General features: G+C 40.6%; 2 protein-coding genes across 6 annotated transcripts in view; both read left to right on the top strand.

Annotated features, from left to right (window-relative positions):
• Window positions 1-36: 36 nt before the first annotated feature.
• On the top strand, window positions 37-21,519 carry LOC308311899 (grancalcin-like). Of its 2 annotated transcripts, none has more exons than XM_080758689.1 (9): window positions 37-55; window positions 5,487-5,596; window positions 7,544-7,750; window positions 10,581-10,650; window positions 11,183-11,226; window positions 12,654-12,801; window positions 17,983-18,096; window positions 19,038-19,096; window positions 19,914-21,519. In XM_080758689.1, exons 2-9 carry the CDS (start codon window positions 5,573-5,575, stop codon window positions 19,938-19,940), a joined length of 693 nt encoding a protein of 230 aa, XP_080614815.1. In that variant the 5' UTR covers window positions 37-55; window positions 5,487-5,572; the 3' UTR covers window positions 19,941-21,519. The 2 variants fall into 2 exon arrangements, with proteins under 2 accessions (XP_080614815.1, XP_080614814.1); XM_080758688.1 differs by lacking the exon at window positions 37-55 and adding an exon at window positions 5,313-5,453.
• Window positions 21,520-24,003: 2,484 nt separating this feature from the next.
• zc3h13 (zinc finger CCCH-type containing 13) overlaps window positions 24,004-26,468 on the top strand; it is a 25,338-nt gene continuing 22,873 nt past the window's right edge. For all 4 annotated transcript variants that reach the window (XM_080758663.1, XM_080758664.1, XM_080758665.1 and 1 more), the window contains exons 1-2: window positions 24,004-24,141; window positions 25,942-26,127. In XM_080758663.1, coding sequence (XP_080614789.1) covers window positions 25,951-26,127 — 177 coding nt within the window. In that variant the 5' untranslated portion in view covers window positions 24,004-24,141; window positions 25,942-25,950. The remainder of the gene's footprint in view (window positions 24,142-25,941; window positions 26,128-26,468) is intronic.

Raw genomic sequence — 26,468 nt, forward strand, 5'->3', positions numbered from 1 at the left:
GTGTGTGTGTGTGTGTGTGTGTGTTGTGTGTGTGTGTGTGTGTGTGTGTGTGTGTGTGTGTGTGTGTGTGTGTGTGTGTGTGTGTGTGTGTGTGTGTGTGTGTGTGTGTGTGTGTGTGTGAGTGACTGTGTTTTGCGGTATAGTGTCTGCCTTTTGCCTGATGTAGGATAATTTAAGAAGTTATCCTACTTCTTACCAACAAAGTTGGTAAGAAGATTTATATGGAAGATTCCAAATAATAATCCCCCAGTTCAAGTTATTAACATCTGGACCAATAGGATAGCCTATAGGCTACTACATATGGTGTAGGCGTAGACCTATACTAATACTATTTTAAGAATAAGTCGTATCTCTGTGTGAACTGCTCATTGTGTGAAATGTACCCAGAGACAATGTTGCACTTATTTTGGAACTGTACCCACATACGTTTTGGAAGGATGTATCTAGATATAATGTTGACAATATTGACTCTGACTTCTGTGGCAAAATGTCCTGTTTGGCTTCAGTAATGATAGTAAGAAGAAGAAAAATTAAGTATACATTATTAATTTGATTGTTATTCTAACTAAATTTCATATACATAAATCCAAATGTATAGTCATTCCAAACCTTCATTCATTGTATTTGACAGGCAGTATACAATAACTAAAAAAAAAAAGCTGTGAGAACTGTTGCTTTGTGTTCACTCTTTAATGTTTTCTGTTAGTAATCCCCCCTGGCTCTGAATCTGATGTTGTATATTGTTGATTGTTAATAACTTTGTTGTTTGTGTTTGTTTGAATGCTGCTGAGTGCTCGTCATCCAAGTTCAACTGCCGAAAAACTCATGAGCTCATATTATTCCGTCACCCATTTGCGCTCATAGCTACTCGTTATAACGACCACATAGGCTAATAGTTGTTCGAAGGAACAAAATTCCAACTCTGACTATATGCCAGGCCTCATTAAACCCAGGCTGAAAACTTACAGGTTAAATACTCACACTGCATTTTATATTTCAGCATACAGATTTCAGCCTACCTTAGTTTTGACTAAGGCTACACTATTTTTTATTGTAGGCCTATATGTCTTTGTCCTTAAAGGCCTATATACAAAGCACCCTGAGTTACCTTTGTGTATGAATTGAGCTATAAACTATGTCAAACAGTCTGCAGGCACTCTTCCACTTATTTTGGCTTGTTCTTTATTTACTGACTAGACATCTGGAGGTTGCTATGATCCACAGGGCAGAATCTTTTAGGATTACAGTAATTAGTACACATTAAAATGTGGAACAATTTAATTTATGGGGCCTGGAAAAGGCTGCTATATTATTCTAAACTTTGATCCCTTTTTAAATAAGACTCTAGGCTAAAGGCTATATGCTTTAATCCTTGTTTATGTGTTGGATGTTCCTTCTACTGTCTGGAAGGAATGGGTGGAAAAGGGAAAATGGTGTAGTGTATGGGTGTTTGGAGACTTCAACAAAGAATGTGCAACCCAGATTCGGCACTAACAAGAGACTAAATTAATTTCGCTCCTATGCCAACAAAATGTGGAATTCGAAACTGGCCCCCATTAATAATGTCTGAGTCCCCCCACCCCCTTTTCCCCTTACTGTATATGTTTTTCCCTTTTTACTTTCTTTATGATGATTTCCTGTTTTGTTTATAGAAGTGTACATTTGTACGTCTCTAAATATTCTGATGAATTAAAAATGGGGGACCCTGTTGCAAACAAGGGTAATGCTTGACGTCATGGTGTCGTCCACAGTAACAGTTTTTGTATTGACTTAAAAATTTCAATCAATCAGGTCTGTGCCCAACTGTGGGTCACCAACAAGGTGTTCTCACCTGACAAATTAAACAACAAAAGTTTCAAAAAATAGATCTGCACGCTCATAATACTCATGCATCATCATGACATAAGCTTGTAGATTGGCTATATTTGTCATACCACAAAGTGAAGGGGTTGAGTGGTTCATAATATATAGGCCCTATTCTTGGTTACTGACATCTTTCTCAGTGCACAACTGTGACCCCTGATGGTGTGAAACGGTTTCAAGGCTAGGTTTAGTTGATGTAGTAGTGTATGATGTATGGACATAATGACCACTCCCTGACTGTGTTGTGACGCCATCTAATCTGAGTTCCCAGAGGTTTTTGCTGCAGCTCCCACATTACAAACGGGAGACGCCATCAGTCAGTCAGATAAGGTGTTGCCTGCTCTTCATGAGTTCATTAAGTTGACAGTGAGTGACACACATAATTACTTCACAGTTATTGTTGTTATTGTTGTAGTGACACGCTGCAGAAATGACACATGGCTCTTTTATGTCCGACTACCATAAATGTGCTGCTATATATATGTCTTTTTATGTCTATCAGTTTTCTCCATCTTTCTGAATTTAGCGCCTGTTTGCAGTGTGGGAAATCAACTGGAAAAACAGCCCACACGCTAGATAGTGCTCCTGTGAAAATATATTAGTATCAAGACAACTCAGTCAGTCATAATCTCAAACATGAAATGAAGGACTTGCCGCTTGCGTCACTGGTCTACAGCAACCTCACTTAGAACATGCAGTTATGATCCAGTGTTGGATCCAGAATCATGATACAGATATGGCATTCATTTTGCTGTTGTGAATGTCGATTTATGTATAGACAGACAGGCAAGACTCTTGTCCTGCTCAGAGCTCGCTGGTCAACTTCCCATGACTGCTGCTTTGCACCTTGTAAAGTCATGACTTTGTCCTGTAGTCGTAAATCCTATACTGACTGTTTCCGTATTTAGATGCACACAGAATGGCCCACAGATCTCTTTTACCTTTTAATGATGTACTGCATTAGTCTAATTGTGATCTTTTACAGTGGAAAAGGTACATGGCAGTATACACTTGAGTCAAAGTAGATATTCTGGTCAAATATAACTTCACTGCAAGTGAAAATTGTTTAGTCACACTTTTACACATCAAAATGTACATTTTTATTTTTAATAAATATCAAGTGCTGTATTGTATTGATATTGCATTTACAGAACCATTTCTGAAACCACTTTTTTCATCATATTTTATTAATTACTCTAGAGTTTACTACAGTTTAAGTTCAGTATATTAAATTATAGGTACTTAGTTTACTTTCCACCACAGTAGTCTTTTACTGGGAAGAGGTCAACATTAGTTTAGAGTTCTTTTGGAACATGTGGTGGTTTGAGGGTTCTGTGCTTATAGTTGAAGGAGAAATTATACTTTACTTTAGCACTAGAGTCGTATTCGTATTCATTGCTCTTGAATGAATAAATATTACCCGCTTGATTAGGCTATTGTCAGCCACCATGAAGTTGATGAATACCAGGAAAGCTGTGAAACAAAAATAGCTTGGATGTTTCCTCTTTCCTTTAAGTATTTTTTCCTCAAGTCAATTCAATAGCGCGCTCTGGGAAGGTGATCAGATTAAGAGAACGGGACTATTTCAGGCTGCAGTCTGTGTCAGATCGACTCTTGAGTACATAGCCTACTGCAAGTGATGGCTAAAAGCCTGTTAAAAGCTTAACAAATATGAAACTGTGGCTTTATGGGGATTAGACATTATACAGTAGACTTTTTCACCCTGATACCGGACATCCTAAGCAAACAAACAGACAGTGGTTTTCTCCCCTAATGCAGCGAGGCTTGTTTGAAGAGCATTACTTCATAGATGCCTCAATTTACAGGTATCTGTGCCAAGGTTGACGGCAAACGTGAATAAAACATTGTTTACAGGTAACACTGAGCACATTTACCCTTATTGGACAAATGATTTGTGTGAGTGTGTATCTGTATATGTGCATACGTGCGTACGGGCTTGTGCATACATTTTGTGTGCAAGTGTTTTTGAGAGAGGAAGTGAGACAAACTGCAGGCAGGCAGACATGCACAATGTCAATTATGACAGACATACACCGGTCAATCTTCCCACTTTCAGAGTCAATATGCTAGAATAAAAACAAAGTTAAAACATGGATGCATGAAAGAGAGTGAATTAACGGAAGGAGAAAATAATATCATACTGCCAGCCCATTAAACAGCCACTTAAGTCATGATATACTTAGTTGACCTGGGTCCCCCAGGGATCTATACTTAGCCACTCCTTTCCCTCTACACCAAACATCTTCACTGAAAACACACGTTCATAACGTGTAGCCTATAGGGTTCATGTGGTTAAATGTTGTATCATACCAAAACATACAACAGATGTTGAAATGCTATGATGGCATTCACATTCACTTTCCAAGAGATGATCAGTGAGTGTAAATCCTCTTTCTGAACTTTATCTAAAACACAACACTCATTGATTGATTGATTGATTGATTGAAGTATTTATTAACAGATTGGATAATTACAGTACATTTCAAGCACAACTCCCTCAATACAAAACTGTTAACTGGACGACACCATAAGTATTACACATGTTTACAATAGGGTCCACGTACCATGCTCAATTCATCATAACATTTAGAGACGTACAAAACTACAAATACATACGCTTATATACATTCGGATTTTACGGGGACCAGTTTCAAATTGTAGCCGTCCGTAGGTGCCCTTTGAGAACGGTTTTGAAGGAGTCAAGGGATTCGCATGTCTTAATGACTGTTGGTAGGGCGTTTTTTTTTGGTGGCATAGGAGCGAAAATAATTTAGTCCCTTGTTTGTGCCGAATCTAGGTTGCACATGGTTTGTTGAACTCCCTCTGGTGTTGTGGGTGTGGACTTCGTTGACATTAAGGAAGTATTTAGACAGGCACATGGGTATCTTGGTGGTGTATCAAATCTTGTGGAGCACTGCAGTATTGCTACTTTTACTTAAGTAAAATAAATTGAGTTACACAACTGGTTGTGTTCCAACTGCCATGTATAAATACTTCGATCAATCAATCAATCTCAAACGCGCCCTCTGTGGTGACCATTGGGACATACTGTACCCGTGTACCGCACCGGAGCGCTCAGTACTTTCCGAACGTGCCCATCGGGGGTGACTGGCAACCAGCCAGTCTGGAAAGGTTGCAAAGTGAAACTATTTGTTTCTCCTCTTAAAATAATTCGCCTGTCTTACGTCATTAAATGTATTTTCCCATTAATCCTTTAAGAGTTGCCTTCCATTCAAAACGAGGTCGTCTGTTGACTGTTATTTTATGTTTGAAACTTTTAACATATTCGGTTTAATAAGAGCGGATATGGAAACGGTATGTATGTGTGCGTGGAAATTAACCGGATGCAGTAGGCGGGCTCTAGAACCTGCTGCACGAGCACCGAACAACCAATAGAAATCAGGCTTTCTACGGTGACGGAGGAGGCGGGCTTCAGCGCACTTCTCTCGTCACTCATTGACCGGCCGCTCCATCAATCAACAACACACTTCCGACCAAGGATATGACGTCATTGTCACATACAGGAAGAAGAGTCCGTTGTGTGTGTGTGAGTGTGTGTGTGTGTGTGTGTCTATGGTGTGTGTGCGTGTGAGTGTTTGCAGTGTCTGTCAACCAAACTTCTTACATTATTAAATATAAATCCAGTCGCTGACACGTTTACAGCTTATCACATTTCATCAGCAGCGCCATGGCTTATCCAGGATACGGAGGGGTGAGTACAGTACGTGTGCGTGTGTTTGTTTAGTGTGTGTTTTGCGGGCGTTTTTCTTTTTCTTTTTTTCTTTCTGACGTGGATTATGTAACAGGGAAGAGCTGGGTGATGATGGGGCCTGGCCGGGGGTCGTGGCGGGTTTCCGATCATGGGTGGGTCTCTTCTCACACACACGCACACACACACGCACGCACACGCTCACGCTGCTACTACTACCGTGTTGCAGGAGAAAGTTACACTGTTGCATTTACTACGAGTACGAGCAATTCGATATGGCCTTATTACACAGTCAGTAACACATTAACAGTCATTGTTAATTGAACTTGGATCTTAGGAATGGATGTAGTGGAAATATACTACATGTTGTAAAATGCTCTGCATAGAGCAGATTACTGAGTGATGACGGTTTCATTCATACAGTGACAACGTGACCCAGTCAAGTGTCAACTCTTTCCTATAAAGCAGGGGTTTTCAACTGATTGTGAACCAGGGACCACCACCTTGCCTAAGGATCAACCTGGGGACCACTGTTGTGTTGTAATGGGATATGGGCTAAGATTAGTGCTTTCGTAACACTTGTTATGGAATGCATCCCATGTCTTATACTGTTTCTCAAACGATGGTGCTTTATCCCTAAACTTTTTCCCCCATATTTTACTATCTTGAAAAATACTAGCTGATCTACAACCATACATTATGGCTATTATTGGCTATTTGAACTATTTTAATAATAGTAATAATAATATATAGTAAAAATGGCAAATACGTGCAAGATGTAGCACATGATGACATGATTATATGGGTACATTAACATTTCCTAATAATGATGACTCATTCAGGCAAGCTGGTACAGTGGTACACCCTTCTTGAGATTCTAATTAACTGCCTTTTCTGTGGAATTTCTTAACCTCAGACTTCCCAGTAATTCTGATAACATTGACACACTTCCATGGAACAGTGCACACTGCACAGACGTTTAGTGCACTGTTCTGTTCTGTGGAAGAAAATACTTTGCTACATTACTAAATGCATGGTCAGGGACCACATGCAATACCTCCACGGACCACCAGTGGTCCACGGACCACCTGTTGAAAACCCCTGCTATAAAGTAATGAGACAGTTAAGGAAGCTTGGCTCTCTAAGCCTAAAGGCCAGACCGCACCAATGCAACTACCAGTATAGTTGCATTACAGCCTTCCTACAAAACAGCTGACTCCACACCAATGCAACTTTGCATAAGTGGTTGCAAATTGTTGCATGGAGCTTTTTCATTGGTGTGGACTGGGCTTTACAAGGCCTAAAGTCTATAAGGCCATGACTAAAATAGCCTTTGGTTATTGATATATACCTGTCACTCTGTCAGTAACTGTCAGTTCTGGTCAAACCTGCTTCAACTGGTGACAAAGTGCAGCAGCCATCTGATCATCACTAAAGCAAACGTAATCATATGACCACTGTGTTGTTGAGTAACAACAGTTTCTTGGGATAGGCACAGCGACTGTCACTGCACTCATCTGACCAGGATATCATTCATGTGGGAGGATTATGTGGACAGGACACACTATACTCTGCTGTCAAACCTTATTTATAGAGTGTAGTTTGTGCACAAGGAAATTCAATCAATACAGTTAATGCACAGACTTCACAGAATACAAATGTTTGTTCAAATGAAGAAGGGACACTGGGGGCATTACTCAAATCCAATAGTGTTGGGTAATGTATATATATTTATTAAATCTTATGACTATAATTGCATTGTGGCATTTGTTTGATATTATGCATTTATTATTTTACTTATATAATGCAACTACAAAGCAAAGCCAGCTGAAACTCACAGTTCTAACTGGATTTTGTGTGTGATTGTTGTGATGTGAGATGGTTGTGTTTTCTCCCTGCCCTAATTCAATATTGAGACAATGTGTGCTTTTCTTCACCTTTCTCTGGCAGTATGGGGGACCTATGCCAGGCATGCCTCAGGGAATGCCACACCAGGGAATGCCAGGAGGGCCTATGGGAGGACCCATGGGACCAATGGGAGCTGGACCACCCCAGCAATACCAACAATATGGGCAACAATATGGGGCACCCTACGGTGGCGGTCAGATGCCCACCAACGACCCAATGTGGGGGTATTTTACTGCTGTAGCAGGCCAGGTACGTTAACATTATGCACTAATGGCCCGGGTCACGTACACATTTTTATGGGTCCCTTTATTTTTGGTTTTCTACATTGTTTTTAATTATTTTTAAACATTTTGAAAAAAAAAACAACTTCGCTTTTATGCATAGTTCGCAAGAAACAAGGAAAACGAAGGAGAGAGAGGAGGAGGGGGGGGGGGGTGGTAGCAATACAAAATTCAATGGGTCTTTTCAGTAATTTCATGAAGAAATTAAAGAGAAATAAATGAAATCCCATAAATTAGAAAACAAATGTGTACGAAGTTTTCATTAGTTTGGGTCCTGCTGAGGAGACGTCAAATTTCTCTTTTGGGTCACAGTCAGAGGCTAAAAAGTTTAGGAACCACTGAAACTTCTGATATCTAACCACTGATGTTCTGAATCTTCTGATATCTAAGGTGTAATACAAATAAATACAATCTGCACACCATTGTACTACTTCCCTTTTGAGACCTTTACCAAACCTTTCCACCCTAAAATAAATAAATGTGCAAGCAGGAGTACACTGGTGTGTATTTTTGATTTTTGATTTCATGCCAAAGTTTTGATCCAGCACCCAGCATAGTATCGGTTTGGGATATCTGTGTCTGTTTTCTGCCTTTTTTTCTCATCCTGATATCTAAAATGAACAGATAAGTCAGTTTTACTTTAGTATTGCGGTAGCAAGCTCTAACGGCTCCTATGGGTCACAGTGATGTAGCATTATGTGGAGGAAATCCAGGCAGAGTTTCAAATGTTTGTGGCTGCAGAGCCCACCGCAGAATGATTGTGAAGGAAGTGACACAAACGACTCGCAAGCCTTATCTGGATGTTTAGCTTCCTTAAGAGTTAATTCTGTAGTCTGCTGCAGCTCCTACATCCGCTATAAGTGTATATGTCTGTGTTTAGAGTTTAGAAGGCGTAAATGATGAATCAGCTCTTTATGTCTCCGAGCTGTTAGCCAGACCAGTGACGGATCAACCCCTCTCAAGGCCCTGGCGCTTCACCAAATCAAAAGGCCCTACAGATTCAGCCAATTAATTAATTAATTAACATGCATGCGTTCAGCGCATATCCACCACTGCCTGCGCTGCCTGCTGATACACAAGACACAGCCAGGCACTGGGCACAGCCTTTCCAACTTCAGTCTCTGCTAAACTATTATGTAAGGACTAGGAGATTACTTTATGGTTATACAGTCATTAACAAGAAGCAATGATGAGATGGGGGGAAAAAACGATGCTGTTTCATGTATTTTCTTATACTGTATCCAACAGCCAAACAGCTAATTGATGCACCACGCATATCATACCTTCCTGAAAAAAGCTATTCAGGTCCTGAATAGCTTGAAAAGCGAAAACAAAAAGCTGCCTCCTTAATAGGAGAATGTATACAGAAACGGACGGTTGAGAAAGACTTTGAAAAGCTCCACTTCTGGTGTTAATATCGTTTTTCAGATTTACTAAAGTGATTTACTATCACTGTTCTGGCAAGACTGGCATGGAACTGGTCCACTCAACAACACACGCAATTTTCCCGAAAAAATATTTGCCTATATCTACATTCTACAAGCTCCATTAGCAGACAGCAGCATATTTTGTCTAAATTGTCTTTGTGGCCAAATGTAGCCTACATTTGCAAACAGTGCTATTGACCATGTTGTTACATGGTCCACATAACATTTGTGCACCAACAGACAATGCCAATATGCTATATTAATATCAGAACGTTTTAAAGACAGATTATTATTGACGACAATGCAACCATGTGGGTGCAACGTCACTGAAGACTTTCATTTCCTGTGTTGCGTTATATTTTGACAGAAGCAACAGCTGTACCTACTCCTGTATAGTCTCGTACCGGGCCCTGCAAACTGCGGGCCCTGGAGCTTAAGCTCCACTAAATTCCATTATTAATCCGGGCCTGAGCGAGACGGCGTGCGATACTGTTGTGGTAAACTAAGTAATGCAAGCTTGTGTCATGGAAAAACATGTTTCCACAGAATGTTGAAGGTTTGTTGAAATGTATTAAGATCGAGCATCAAAAACAGAAAGACGGTAGCTTCCTGCCCTGGGCTCCACACCCCTCTAGCCCCAGGGGCGCAAAAACGTCCTTAGGTGCTATTTCAATTCAAACACGTCTCATACCCAAAGAAGTTCTCCCTAAATGGTGATAAATATGAAGGCTATAATACTAAGAGAAGCTGACCGGTCAAGAACAAAATGACAACAGAAGCCAGGAGAAGGGGACAGCTGCACACCAGGGCCTTCTGGCCAAGTGAGATTTAGCACAGTGTGCAAGAATGAGTACAATTCAGGTAGATGAAATACATACTGCACATTTGACATTCTGAAAATTCTATAACTCTTTGTGCTTTTCTCAGACCTGTAATCTCGGCACCACTGCCATTCCAATTTCTGTTAAAATTGTGAGCAAATCTTATAAAAGCAATAAAACACTGGAAGGCCATGACATATCATGATGAAAATAACGGGCTATAATCGATTATATCACCACTATGCTTGTGCATGTATTAATGATAATCCTGATATACAGTACCACAGTCTCTTGTGAATTAGGACCAAAATATAGCAGTTGCTGACATCTCTCTTAAGCCTCCCAGAACCTCCCTTCCCTGAACTGTCGCCTAAATCTCCCTGTCAACATGAGATGTCTGCAGAATTCAGTTGTGATTCAAATGCATGAGTATCTTTGGAATGATGGCAATGTAAAATGTTTAGAAAAGCCTATGAAAAGGGCTTCATAGAAGGATAGGAATGTGAAACATGTTTAAATATGACTCCCTTTCTCTGTTGTGTGTGGGCAGGATGGTGAGATCGACGCAGATGAACTCCAGAGGTGTCTGACCCAGTCAGGAATCAGTGGCACCTACAACCGTGAGTTCACTGTTAAAGGGGCAGTTCACAAAAAAATACTTTATTTCTATCCTTTACTTACCCCGATGATGTCTTTCAGTCACAGATGGTTTGTAAAATATACAATATATGAGCAAAAATGGAAACAAAAATGAAGAAAATAACTTGATGAATGGATTTATTCAGAGACTTGATTTAACAGCAAACCGTCCGTGGGGTTCAGCCCGCTCTAAAACGCATATCTCCCAAACGATTACTTTTCGGGATTCAAATTTTAAAAAACTGCAAACGTAGAAGATCAACCAGCTTAAAACAGATTGTGTCATGCCACGTTTCGGGCTTGTGGGTCTGCTACTTTTGCTACTTTTTAGTGTGTCGCTGTAGTATGATCAAGTAGGCTGTTAGTTTAAGGAAAAAACACAAAGTTCAAACATGGAGCTAGCTAGCCGGTTTTCTGCCCGACAACGATATTTGTGCCATAATGTAATTCTGGACAGTGCAGAATACCGTAATCAGAATTGTAACATGCATGTTGTCTTTCCTGTCCTTACAGCCTTCAGCTTGGAGACGTGCAAGATCATGATCGCAATGTTGGATGTATCTTTTACAACTGTGTGTGTGTGTGTGTGTGTGTGTGTATGTATGTACTGTATGTATGTACAGTATACTGTATACATGCCGTAAGCTGTATTGTTTTGTAATATAAAAAAGGCCTATATATATATATATATATATATATTGCACCGTGATTGGCTGGAAGGTGTGCCATTCTGCGCTGTGATTGGCTGAGCATCGCATAACGGGTGTGCCACGGGAGACCTGTTATATATAACAGGACCAGACAGTGGCCTTGTGGTTAGAGTGTCCGCCCTGGAACTGGGGGGGTCGGGGGTTCGATCCCTGGCCGGGTCATACCAAAGACTGTAAAAAATGGGACCCAATGCCTCCCTGCTTGGCACTCAGCATCAAGGGTTGGATTGGGGGTCAAATCAACTAATGATGGGTCAAATGCGGAGAACAAATTTCACTGTGGTAACGTGTGTGACTAATCGTACGACTTTGACTTTGGGGGAGAGAGAGAGGTAGGGATTGGGTATGGCATATCCCCAAACGGACTATGGACTACTACTATATAAATTATAGTTCGATAATATGGTTTCACTGGAAAGAACAAAATCCTACTTTCTCATTTATCTCATTTAATGTTTGAAAAGATACAGGACTCGTTCTAAAAAGGTCAAACAGAAACCTAATCTACCTCTTACTGTATAAAATATATTCTCGTTTGGGGTTATAATACGTTTAGTAAAATCACTGTGCTCTGTATCCAACATGACCCAAATCTGTAGCTGTGTGTAACAGGGCTGACTTTGGTGTGTGTAGCATGAGGGCATCTGAGTTCACTGTGTGTGTGTGTGTGTGTGTGTGTGTGTGTGATGTCATCTGGAGGACACACAAAGTTCTGGTTGTGTTTAATAATGGACAGATGAAGTCATTTCTGTGTGGCCTCAAGCCTCCAGGGGATATGGATGGAAAAATAACTTAATCTCTGTGCAACACTGCCCTGAGGCAGAGAATTCCAACTCTGTCGCAGTGTTTCCCCTAGCCAGAAGCTGAGGAGCTTTTCACACATGCATGTTCGTGCAGCACGTGTGCACGTGGCATTTTTGCGATTTCTTTTACTTGCAGTCTTTTGTGGTTATTTGCCTTTTTTGCCTATTTGTGACCTCCTACTAAAAATCATACTGTTGTGGCTGGTCACCACACAATATAGGGGAAACGCTGCTCGGGATCCAATTAGAGCCAAATGATGGTTTGTATAAATGGAGCCTAAATCTTGTATTTTACAAGAAAACTCTTCCATTAGATATAAACGCATGCACTACAGTGAGTCAGTCCTGTCTTTACCTGTTGTTGATGACGAGGTAAAACGTGCCCGAACACAACATGCCTGGACCTATCATGATATTTTGGAGTCACCACTCTATGTATCAGAGATGAAGCCTTAACCAGACTCTCTCCAGAGGGATTACACTGGCAAGATGGGATTTAATGAGTTCAAGGAGCTGTTCACGGCCCTCAGCGGCTGGAAGCAGAACTTCGTGATGTTCGACCAGGACAGGAGTGGAACCATGGAACCCATGGAGATGTCCCAGTCCATCTCCTCTATGGGTGAGTGTTCAGACCGGAGTTCACGGTTCATGTAAGAAGAATCAGAATCAACTTTATTGTTGTCACATCACATTATAGGCGGGTAAATATATGAAAAAAAAGCACCTTACCCTAAAAAAATTGTAACAAAAGGTTTCTCAACTGATTTATGTAGTATTAGGTGTCCTTAATAACATACTAAAAGTTTACCAAAGTTTGACCACCCGAAAGGTGTTATTTTCAAGATGGCGTCCAAGATGGCCTAAAAACCATTAAAATAGCCTAACTAGTTCATTATTCATCCTAGACAAGTACTTTTTGTGTCTAACCCTATGTTTTTGGGGTCTAGGAGTCCATTGAACTTGTCCAAATTGCAGAGATACAACTAGATAATTGTGAAATCCAATATTGTGTTTGTGACTGTTAAAACCCTCTGAAATAGTCACCAATTTCAAGTTAACTAAACTAAATATTTAATAAATATCCTAACGGTTCCTAATATAATTTTTTTCCCTTTTATCTGACATATATTATGCTTATATTATAACTAACCTAACCAAGTACTTAATAAACACAAATTAAATTATTGTATTTGCACTTTACAATTATGAGTTGGCACTATTATTTAAACTTCACCACCACCATCTAGCCACCACGACAATATCATTGTTGCAATTCGTACTGTATATTAAATATACAGTACACATTACAATAATGATATTGTTGTGGTGACAAATGTCTTTAATGTTCAGATTAATTTAATATTATTTTTTATTGTACTGTAGGCTATGATCCTGTGCTTTTTTCTGCAAACTGTTTATAAAGTAATCAATCTATGGAGGTATATGTATATGCACCTAAAGGCTGGGCTCTCAACAGTTGCGTGATTAATTTAGAGCCAAATAATAAGCAATTGAGTTGCTTATAAGTTGTAAAAATAAGTGCAGACAAATTGATTTTTATTTAATTCATGGCTCTATAGTTAACGTGATTCAGACAGAAAGACGTCGAGTCATAATAAAAAGCTCTGTAGAAGTTAGTAGTTTTTATTTTCTAACGTTATTCGTGTAGGCGTATTGATTTTGAGATGTTTCCTGGTGCAAGTTGCAACATCCTTTGCAGGAAACTATGGCATCACATTTATTGCACTTTGCGAGTGTGGTTAACAGAGAGGGAAATGACTCTTGAGGCTGAGCACGCAAAGTGCAATAAATGCAATGCCATAGTTTCCTGCAAAGGATGTTGCAACTTGCACCAGTTGCATATCCACATTGAGGAAACATCTCAAAATAAATACGCCTACATGAGTCACAAGATTAATCTACTCACTCATGTAGGTGGGGGTCACGGCATGCTGGGGAACGGAGTGTGGAGGAGGTAGAAACTAAGGAATTGGGGTTTAGCTTAGGCTGGGAGGAGTGTTCCTATATGTCGCCTGGCTTATAGTCCCACTGGTCCCATGTGGACCATGCTGGCTCTTACTCCCGAGATAGGACCTCTTGAGTTGGCATAGGTAGTGAGGACAGTCTCCACTGATGGTGGTTATAAGACCTCCGCATGTTGCAAGACTGTCAGGCAGTCGTGTTCTTAAATGTATGCATGCTGGTCCCAAATGGACCTCCTGCTGGCTCCTAGGTCTGAGCTATAGGCGCTTAGAGTGGGCATAGGTATACAGAAGGGTCAGACCCACATAGTGGTGGTTATAAGACCTCCACGTGGTGCATGATTGTTTGTCAGGCAGACAGGGGTGTCCCTATGTCGGACTGGCTCACAGGAGAGTCGGTGTCTGGTTGGTGGCTGACCATTAATATTACTGGGGCCCCCAGTGACTGATCATTATGGCGCAGAATACCCTCTCCTCTAGAACAGCTACTGTAGTACGAAAATGCAAAAAGTGCAAAAAACACGAAATTAGGGGCGCCCACTGTATTTATATTGGCCACATGGCATCCTACGTTGTCATTCAGTGTGCCCTAAACAAACATTAAAGTCCATAGTCTTGGCTGCCATATGACTTAAAAAGCCATGCATTGGAAGGCAGCAATGCTTGTTTGTTGGATAGCAGCAGGGCTACAGCGTGGAGGGAGGTTAGATTGGGATTCTATGGGGAGACCGAGACTGGAGCCCAGGGCTCAAGGTTATTGCCAGCAGTACCAAATACAAAGTAAATGTGAAATTAATTTTACACACACAACTACTACAGTCTCGGGAATAAGAAGATGTCTGTGACAAGCATAACTGAACCCTATCCATGCCACACTCCAGCACCTGCCTATATACCAAGATACATGTGTGATAGCTCTGGACTGACACCCTCAGACTAGAGTCTAGTCTCTAGGCCCATGAGGGGCCATTTCTCTCCAATGTATCCCCACTGAGGAGTCCATCTAACCCCATGGACCAGACAAGTGGCCAATTGTCCTACTGAGTGTGTTTGGTGCAAAGACACTCAGCATTGTGAGCTTTTATAGATCGCCTATTTTCACAATGTTTGTCCCGGCCCACAGTTTGGGAACCACTACCCTAGGGGACATATTTTTATTATTATTATTGCCAGACAATACAATACAAATAAAATAGTGCAGACATTTCTCTGTACATTTCTTCCATGATTCGTGTAATATTCCCAGTCTAATGAGTCTATCACTTGGCAGCCATGCTTTTACAAATGTCACATCATAGTAATAATGAATATATTCCTTATTGTTATGGTATCAAAATAAATCTCCTGAAAGCTTCAACAGAATGTGAATTTTGTATAGGTGATGAATTCACCAATCCTGGGCAGTACGGCATTATAGAAAAGGGTAATGTCCTATTACACTGTTATAACCTTATAACCAATTGCTTTAATATATCATTGTACTTGTAATTGCTTGACTAAAATGTATATATGCTAATTGGATTCCTAGATAACCAAAACATAGGGTTAGACACCAAAATTACTTTTCTAGGATGAATAATGGAGGAGTAATGGTATTTTAAGAACTGGCGGCGGCCATCTTAAAAAAACACATTTCGGGTGGTCAAACTTTGGTAAACTTTTAGTATGTTATTTAGGACACCTAATACCACATAAATCAGTTGAGAAACCTTTTGTTACAATTTTTTTAGGGTCAAACCATATTTTTACCCGCCTAAAGAATCTCAGGGGGGAAGATAAATATGAACCTCATACCGTGATACGAATCGTATCGTGAGTTGAGTGAATCGTTACATGTCTAGTGCATTGTGCATAATGTGACCAATCTGCATGATACAATTGTGAGTGCATAATTACAAATTAAAAATGGGTCATGAATGTACTTGTATAAATCTAAAAAGGAGTCCCTTAAAACAAATAAAGTTTTGTCTGTGCAGTATCACCAGACTAGGCTCTTGTTCAGCAGTTTAATGCATGCAATGTTGTCACAAGTTGGACATTTGGGGCATGCAACATTGACATAATGATACCGTATGTAACTAAGATGAGACTGAGATGTTGGAACATTGTTCAGAGAAATGATGGCTGTAATTAATCTTAATTGTGTATTTAATAACCCTTGGGATAGTTGTTTTTTTACATACTTTATTTAGATGACAGAAAAGTAAGCTTAACACACACACACACACACACACACACACACACACACACACACACACACACACACACACACACACACACACACAGAAAACAGTTGGAGGGCCCTTGTCTCATCAGAGCAACCAAATATAATGCAGCAATCTGGCTGTCCCTTTCCAATTGTCTGGAGAACCAATTAAATATATTTCCCCAGAAATGTGTTATTAGTATTATTTCTGAATATGTACACTGCCAGAATGTATGTGACAGAGAACCCTCTGCAATATACCACATCTATCACTCATAGGGGAGACTTTAGATTAGACTTTAGATTAGGAGTAATGCAATCTGTGCAAAACTTTAAATTTAATCAATCTATATCTAGAATTGATAGAACAGCTCTAGACGGGCCCTCCTCCCACAACCCATCTGATATTGAAATAGCCCAGCTCCTCAACCCACAGCCCCACAACCCACAGCCCCACACATCATCATGACCAGAGTCCACTGACGCCCCAAAGACAGCAACAAAGCCAGAAACAAAATGTATAGAGTTTGGATGTGTGAGAATTATGTCATAGAACCAGTGGCCCTTGGGTTTGACTGTATGTCCTGGGATTGTTCACCCCGAAGGTGCCTAATTTGGAGGAACCGGAAAAAATGTGCTTGAGGAAGATGATTTAGTCTGCAATTGAGTTTATTGTAAAGATCTTTAATGCAGCTCAGTCCCCTCCTCCTCCAATCTGAAAATACGCCATCCATAATACCTGGTTTAAATAATACAGAGACATTAGGCAAAACAAAACCCTTTATAATCTGGTTCAGTACACAATTAGGATTTAACAGTTTACGTGAAGGCTGTGCTCTGGAGAGAAGCAGAGATCGAGTGAGGTTACTGAGACTGCCATGGATTCAACCAGAGGGGGGCGTCAGAGGACCAGGCAGTCATGCATTTGCAGCCCAATAATAATGTTTAAACATTGGGAGGTCAAGGCCTCCTTCACTTACATCCTTCAGTAAGTGAGTTTTGGAAATGTGAGGTGTTTTATCCGCCCATATAAATGAAGTAACAATCAAATCCAGTTGTTTGAAAAAAGACAGGCAAAAAAAATCAGGGAGATTTTGGAACGGGTATAAAAAGCCGTGGCATTGATGCGACCAATCTACTTTTAGGAATATTTGTGGGGGAGATGAATAATTGACGTACAGCACACTTTTTGAACAAACGGTGATATTCTTTTCTAGTTATGTGCACAGGGAATTTAACTTAGTCCTCTTGTTACTCAATTGAACTCCCTATTCTATTCAGTGACGGACGCACATACCTGCCATGCCCTTAATCCCTGTCGTGCTTATCAGATAAAATAATTTGGTGATCCAGTCCAAACAACTATGCAGCAAGCACACAAAAACAGTTGATGTCACATACCACACATGCATGCACACAATGATATTGCAGGAGTTAACCTGAGCACTATAAAATGGTTATTTCGATATTAAATGTTAAATGCATCACGAGACTGTCTCTTGTTTCAGTCTGTTGCCTTTTGGGGCCGGGATTGAACCCGTAGTGTTTCCTCCATTTCAGGATAATCTATAACTCCCAAGTTTATTGTCTTTTCTTTGTTGTGATATTACAGGCTACAGAGTCAGCCCACAGGCCCTCAATGTGATGATCAAGCGCTACAGCAAATCAGGAAGAATCTACTTTGACGACTACGTGGCCTGCTGTGTTAAACTCAGGGCTCTTACAGGTATCATACTATTCACTACCGGACCCAATAGTCGTCATCTTCATTCTAGTCTGCATTGAGCCATCAGTGGACTGCCACAAGTGTTTGCTTGTGAGGAGTTTTGGATCATTTGGCGTTGACAAGGTTGTAGAACCTTTTCCAACATGGAAACGATTGATAATTATGCAAAAATAATTGTGATTTATCAATTTATCTCAATTGTGATTAGGAGATTATGTAATGATTGTGAGAGGCATAATCTGGACGATTTTAGCTGAGATTATGTGCCACAGTTTAACTCAAGACCACAAGTTTTATTGCAGAATGATGCAATTTGCAAAAGGAAATTGCATCCTGTTCGATATACTGACAGTACTATTCCAATTTCCCTTGACTAATACATGTAAACCTATACTGTACACATGAGGTGCACAGCTTGTTATGTTTACTACGCACCAAACACAGTAATGACCAGTATTGTCAGTCAATGTGATCCTATCATGACATGAGGACTAATGATGCATCTTTTTAAAATATTGCTGCATGGTTAATATTAATGGGGCAAGGAACAACTGTGCACTTGAATCTGCAGTGCAGTATTTCCCAAACCTTTCAGCCTGTGACCCAAAACAGAAATTAGATATTCGCCCGGGACCCAAACTGGGTGAAAATAGCCGATCTACAAGCTCACAACGTGTCTCTTCGCACCGCATTGTGAGCTTGTAGATCGGCCTTTTTCCCTACTTCTTAAACATTTGTTTTCTAATTCATGAGATTTCTTTAAAATGTTCTTTGATTTCTTCATGAAATTACTGACAAATCATTTATTTGTTATCATAATTTGTTTTTAATTCATGAAAATTGTTGCTTCTTTGGGAACCTTGGGTCCTGACCCAGTGTTTGCGGGAACCACTGCAGTAGTGTATCTGTGAGTTGACACTGTACCTCTCTGCTCTGTACAGACACCTTCAAACGGAGAGACTCTATGCAGCAGGGAAGTGTGTCCTTCCAATATGATGATGTAAGTCTGTCCATTTGTTACAGGGGTTCTTTTTGTCTGGGGACCCCCGGAGATGCTTTTGCCATGTCTTGCAACCCCTGCCCCACCCTCACTCCCCACCCCCAATACAAACTGACTGCAAAAATAACCTAAAACCTAAAATAATAGAGAAAATATATCATAAATGAATACTGAAACCAGATATGAATACTGAAACCAGATATAATTATTAACCCATTTTGGGGCGGGAACCCCTTTTGGTGTTCGCATTATGTTATGCTTTAGCTATTGAAAAATAGCAGATCTACAAGCTCATAGCGCGCCAGCGAGCTTGTAGGTCTGCTATTTTTGAAAAGTCGAAGAATGACTGACATAGAAACATAGCTTTTTCAGAAAACTTTTTTTAAATCTGATCTCAGGTCAAAATGGGTTAAGGAAGGTTTATGCATATACTATGTGTACTATGTAAACTCTTAAAATATATTTTGGGGACCCCCAAATAATTTGGTGACCCCCCCCCCCCCCCCCAGGTTGAGAACCCCTGCATTTACACACACACACACACACACACACACACACACACACACACACATATATACTCTCTCTCCTGGCCGCATGCAGCCTTGTGTTACATTCAGTTGCATGGCAACGCCGTGCCCGAAATAAGCTCACAACGTGCCGCAAGCTTGTGGATCATCTGTTTTTGTCTTGTGATACTGTTGCGTGGTATTAGTAGTATGAATCAGGCTTCAGTCTTTATTTTTCTCTTTTAAGTAAAACTAATATATATATATATATAAATAATAAAATAATCATCCTTCCTTTCTCTCTCTCTCAGTTCATCCAGGTCACGATGGCCATATAAATGCTTGCCGTCCCAACGCTGTTAAAGGTTGGCGCATTTGAGAATGACCCCGTCGGTGGTCTCTGCCCACTGCCCCGGAGGAATGCAAATGGAGGTTAGACCACTACTTCTCAACGCCGGTTCCGGAGACCACCATCGGTCCAAATGGAGACTCTTGTGGGTCTGTAACTCTGGAGAGTTTACAGTGCAGTAAAGTATCACAGTACAGTGATCTACACTGTAAAATCTGCAGTGTTGATTTAACTCTGAGAGTGTAACAAATGGAATTTGTTACACTCTCAGCGTTACAGACCTGTAAGGGTCCATTTGGAGTTTTGGACCCCTGGTGGCCCCCGAAGCCGATGTTGAGGGCCAGTGTGTTAGAATAACTGATAGACGATAGGCTGCCAAGGGAACATAATAATCAGCAGTTGTTTGCTTGCTTTACCGCTTTACTCTTATAATGCTGCAGAGAGACACACTGAACAGGTCTCGAATATAGACGGACACAGCCACAAGTATCTGTTTGATTACATGCTAATGCTAAATATAAATGAAACACTGATGTGTGTGATATATATGTTGAGGATATAGTATTTTCCCACTGCAATAGTGCCATAGATCTGGGTACCTTACTTGACCACACTGCCTGTGCAAAACTGGATTTTAACCAAACCTAAAACGGAACATGCTGTGGCATTATGGGTACGATTATGGGACACTTTCGCACTGCAGAAAATGCATAACGGAGGATTCTTACATAATTACATTGATGCTAATCTGTGAGTCGCCTATTGTGCCATCAACTACTCTGAATGTATGTGTTGACCCCGTCTATATGTACCGTTGCAAACGACTCTTTCACTAATAGTGAGACAGCGCCATATTTACTGCTTACAGATTTACATATCCCCTTACATTAAAATGCCTGAAAAATCTAACATGTATTTCCTGGTGCTAGGACCTTTTCACATGTTGTGTGTGATGCCATGTCAAACTTAGCCTAGTTATAGCTTAAATGGCTTGACTTAAAAAGTTAAAAGCCATTTAAGCTATAACTGGGCTAAGTTTGAACTTAGTGTGAGGTGGTGCAACTGGCTCCCAGGAGAATTACAAAGCATTTCTTTATTTTAGGGAAGAAGAAAAACAAATGTATTCTAGATGTGTGTAATAGCTAGAAAGTTAAAGGAGCACTAAGTGTTTTTTCCCCAAATGTTCTTCCTTGACTTTTTTTAATAGTCTGCGTGAGGGTGAAATCAGATAAATTTTTGTATCAAATCTTTTGGGGTCAAAAAATAATGTAGTGCTATTTTAATAATAACATACTAATAACTGTTGATAACAAGGTGTGAAGATATGTGCCACTGTGCTGAGATAAATATGCACTGATAATCATTACTAATATGGACGCATGTCAGCATTTGTTTTATTTTGCAGATATTCAGTCAAAGTATGTTACTTGAGTGAGAACGATTTGTGTTACAGATCAAACACAAGTCTTGCGTTTGTGTTGTGAGTCCTGTGTTGCGAGTTCTGCCTCCATATGTGCTCAACAAAATTTTATATTGTTATTCACCAGTAAACTCATTTTTTTACCCTGTATGCATTCATTCTCTCGTTTATTGTGTGTGTGTGTGTGTGTGTGTGTGTGTGTGTGTGTGTGTGTGTGTGTGTGTTTGCATTTGCTGCTTTCTTTTGTTCTAACGATTTTTGACGGGGGCAGGGGCATTCCAACAAGTGGCAATTTTATTTTTTACAAAAGTTTGTGGAAATTCCAGCTGTCCACAAAAGATACGGGATCCACTGAATGTGAAGGGGGATACCTTACTGTGTCGTAGGCTCAATATGTCAGTTTGTCTCCCCCTTCACATTCAATAGATCCCGTGATCTTTTGTGGCCAGATGTAATTAGCTGAGGTCTAGTAGGACTGTAGTAAATGATAATAAAGAAATCTGCGTAAAAACGCTAAAACGAAAGCAGCAAATGAAAAATAAATTAACACTCTTCTTTTACTTAACCACCTAAAACATGAACCTTGGTTGAAAAAAACCAACCATTAAAGAGACTGAAGAGAGAATCATATTTTCACATCAAAGGTTTACAAATTAGATTTTGTGCAAGCTCCATTATTCTTATCTGAAATAAAAATATGAAAAGAAGGTAGTACACTACAGACTACAGTGTACACACCATTTTGATGCCCCATCAGTGGACTGCTGTGCGTCATGCAAAGAAGATATGGAATTATGTAAAGCAGGGGTTCTCAAAGTGGGTTCCACTGGCTTTTAATACCTTTGATAGTGGATAGTGGAGGGGGAGAGACATGCAGCAAAGGTCATCATGAACGGGACTCGAACATGCGACACGCTGTGTGGCATGTGCCTGGACCACTGGCCCAAGCTCTTGATATTAGACTTTGTGCTATCTTTTCTTTACTATTTTGAAAAAATATATATCAACTAGCCGATCTACATTGACATGTGAGCTTGTAGATCAACTATTTGAACTATTGTAAAATAGGTTTAGGGATATAGGAGTAAGTGATGAAATCAGCCCCTGATCTTTAGTCTGTTATCAACCTGTGTTTAGCCTAATAGTGGTTCCTTCCTTGCATGTTATTTCACATTGGTATAGTCTCCACTTCTCCTGCTCATATTCATATCTCTGTATCCTATTCCTGGGTCTCTGTATCCTACTTTGTAATAATTGTAGGCCATTACTGCTTTTGTGACATTGTTCATTTTAACTCGTTTTTATTGTTGTAATTCAGTGTGAAATTGATCTGCTACCCCTATAAAAAGGTTTATGTATACATAACTTGTTTCCTTTATGAATTATGTATTAAAAAATAATATCAATGTGGTTATTTGTCCAATTGTTTTCAAGTTTACCTTTCCTTATAATCCTGCCAACTACATCACATTGCCTGTTTCTTGGTGAAGTCGATGCAATATGAGTACCCGTGCACGCATCCGCATCGTTGACGGCAGACTACTGGGCAAGCGCTGGCGCTTTGGCATGGGGGTCAGATCAACACTGAATGAATTCTGTACTGGCCATATAAGGAGCATCCGAGCATGTCTTGAGTGTACATGGTTTGATGAGGTCAGATATAGGTCCACTCCATATACATTATGGAATATCAGAACAGGTAAGCTCCATACAGTATTAAAGATCTATTCTTTTGAATGCACAGCGTTTGATGACGGCCCATGTTGGTCCGGGCCTTCATTTTCAGGCCTGTTGAGAACTCTAGTTTTCGCCGGCTGCCGGGCGAGGCTGCACTAATAACTTTTGGGCAGGCCCGTCTAGAGTTTGAAATGGACTGGTATCATCGAAGAGGAAGGATGGATGGGGAAGGATCAACATAATGGAATGTCAGAACAGGTTCTGATATATATCCATATATGGCGATCTAAGGGTTTGAGGTTTGAGGTCAGATGTAGAGTTGCTGGACAATATTGATGACATCAGAGATCTCCATATATGGGCTTAACTACGAGTCTACGACAGCACGCCGCATTTACTATGACATCAGGGTCTCCACATCTCCATCCCTGATGATGTCACATGATGTCACAATTTAAGACCTCTGCACCATATGTGGGGGCTTGCCTGGGGTGACCAACCAACCAAGGACCTGTGACCACAATGACCTGTAGGCGCAAATATAGTACTAAATGGCTACTATATAGTTAGTACCTATAGTATAGTACTACCTATAGTACTTATAGTACTATACTGTATGTAGCAATTTGTGTATTGACCTATACTTTCGTTTGAAATATACCCATTCTATATAGACTATAGCCTGGCTTGGCCAGCCTCATAGTGGGGATTCACTGAAGATCCCCGCTATGAGGATGGATCGATCGGTCGATCAATCAATCAATCAATCAATCAATCAATCAATCAATCAATCAATCAATCAATCAACTCACTCTGCAGGCTGCAGATCCGGGCAATAACCGGATACAGTGGGCGGGCTGAGCTCTCTGAGCTGAGCCAAGGACTGAGTCCGGATATGAGCACTTTTTGACCACATCTCGTTGTCGTCGCCGATAGTACCGCGTCGCGTCGGTCCCTCCGCGATTAGCTTCGTTGCCAACATGAAGGCACACAGGGAAGCTGCATCTTGTTTTTCCTCCACTGCTTCTTGTTGTTCTTCCTCCTCCATTGAGATAAAAGAATAAACCTTCAGTGTTTATTTCTCTTGAAGGCAGTGAGTGGCTCTTATTTGGACTCTTGACACACACGACAAACTGTTCACATTCTGAGTGTGTGTGTGTGTGTGAGAGAGAGAGAGCTTTGTTGTGCTAGCCTTCTGCTAGCTTAGCTTCGTTATTTAGCCGCGCGTTAAGACGCCGAGGCTAACCTCGTTAGCTTTAGCATGTGCTGTTGTGTGTGTGTGTGTGTGTGTGTGTTGTTCAAAGGTAGGCTCTGTTCACTACACCACCCACCCTAGACTCTTTCATTATTTAGTTTGAATTAATTCGGAACAGACTAACAGTCGCTTACTAGCCACAGAGTTTCTGGAGTTAGCATTTAGCCCTGAGCACAACAAACTCAAAAATGCTGCATATTGTTGTCGTTTGGGATACAGGCTAGGTAGGCACTTATATTAGCTCTTAAGTAAAGTAAAGTATACAATTAAATTCAAATGAGATTTATTGGCATGAGAAAACATTTAGTTTTCATTGCCAAAGAAAGTGTCAAAATACAATCATTTTTTTTGCAAATGGCGAGTATATACAGTTGGAGGGGGTACAGCATTTTTACATGATGTGATTGTGAACATGCACGGTACATCATTATCAGACTTTACGAGATTTAGCCTCTCAGACCCAAGAGCAAGACTGAGTATGTTGTCGTTGGATAAGATTTTGTCCACAATGCATGCTCTGCTGTATTGATGTGGCCCCATTAGGAGAAATAACAGGCAAATGTTGATACAAAAAAGGCTACATTAAGTTATTGTTACAGATGTGTAACAATAACTTAACTCTTGAGACCATACAATGAACGGGTCCATTCGGTTTCATGATGTTACGTGCTCAAGAGTTAAAGATCTATAAGGGTCCATTAGCTCTGGTCCATAGCTCTAATGCCGTTGCTATGGACCAGAGCTAAGGGTCCATTTGGTGAGTTACCAACTCCCCGTCATTTAGCTGGGGACCCCCTGAAGGACCACTGGTTGAGACGCCAATGGTCTAATATTCATTTAAAACAGTGACATGATATTTGTAGTCCATGTCGACTCCACAGTGAAATAATCACTGTCCCTCACTCACCACTTGTGTTAAGAGACTATATACGTCAACCTGATTTAATGTTTACAAATGAGCCGTGCCGACACTGACAGTGTGCATTATGTACATGCCATGAGTGGCTTTTTGAAATAATATACGTATTTATTTATCCATCATTCTCAAAGGAGATGACGATAAAATGAATATATTGCATATATTTAAAGTCCTGCAGAATGTGATGGGAGATTAATCAGCAAACGGTAAATCGGTAAACAAAACTCGGTATCTGACGATTCTAATAGTTTTTTTAAGGAATCGTATCGGTCTGATTAATCAATAGGACCGTCTTTAGAGATAAACAAGCCCAAAGTAACAGCTTGAACAGATCTACAAGCTTACAATATTAAATACAAGGTATTTCAGTTAAATGTGACTTGCTTAAGCCTGCAGTGCAGACACCCTGTTACATGTCATGTATTACATCGGTAATATCGATTATCAGCCATAACAGCAATTAATTATATTGGATATTGATATCGGCCAAAATGTCTCATCGGCACATCCCTAGTGTTTCTAGTTTCAATGTACGGCTATTCTACTGATAGACTGACAATGTTCTTTGTTTACTGATGATCCTTACCTAGATCACTATTTATATGCAAGCATGCCTTTGTGTTGTTCTGGCTTACTGTAAATTGCTCTGGATTAAGAGCGTCTGCTAAATGCCTAAATTGTAAATGTGAAACTCAACTGTTGCTGTGGTCTCGTTCCAGTCCTGCAGAATGTCCAAGATAAGGCGGAAGGTAACAGTGGAGAATTCGAAGACCATATCGGACAGCAGCAGCAGCACCACCGCCGCCCCCAGCAGCAGCACCAGTAACCCGGCAGCAGCACCACCGTCCCGCCGGCCCAGCGTGTTCGAGAGACTCGGCCCCAGCACTGGGAGTAATGCTGTTGACGTACGTACAGCTTATTGCCATTATCAGTCAGGGCAGGGCAGGGGGCCTTGGAGATCCAGGCTGGTTGCTGTTGGCATTTTCTCTTATTTTCTAGGAAAACAAATAATACGCTTGACTTAACCTGTGTATTGTGAACACAGGCACGCGCTCCGTGTTTTTCTTCACCCTTTTGCCATTGCATTTGTGGCACTCTAGGCTTGCTGTAGAGTAGACAGATCTGTGATGCTGCACAAAACAGACACCTGTAGAAACCAAGCCCCCAGGGAGGCTCTCCAGGGTTGAAGCACTTGGCCCTAGTGGTTAGAACGTGAACTGCAGGCCCACCCGTGGATTCATGACGA

Source organism: Protomyctophum bolini (assembly GCF_963924005.1).
Source record: "Protomyctophum bolini genome assembly, chromosome: 24".
In the NCBI taxonomy this organism is placed as follows: domain Eukaryota; kingdom Metazoa; phylum Chordata; class Actinopteri; order Myctophiformes; family Myctophidae; genus Protomyctophum; species Protomyctophum bolini.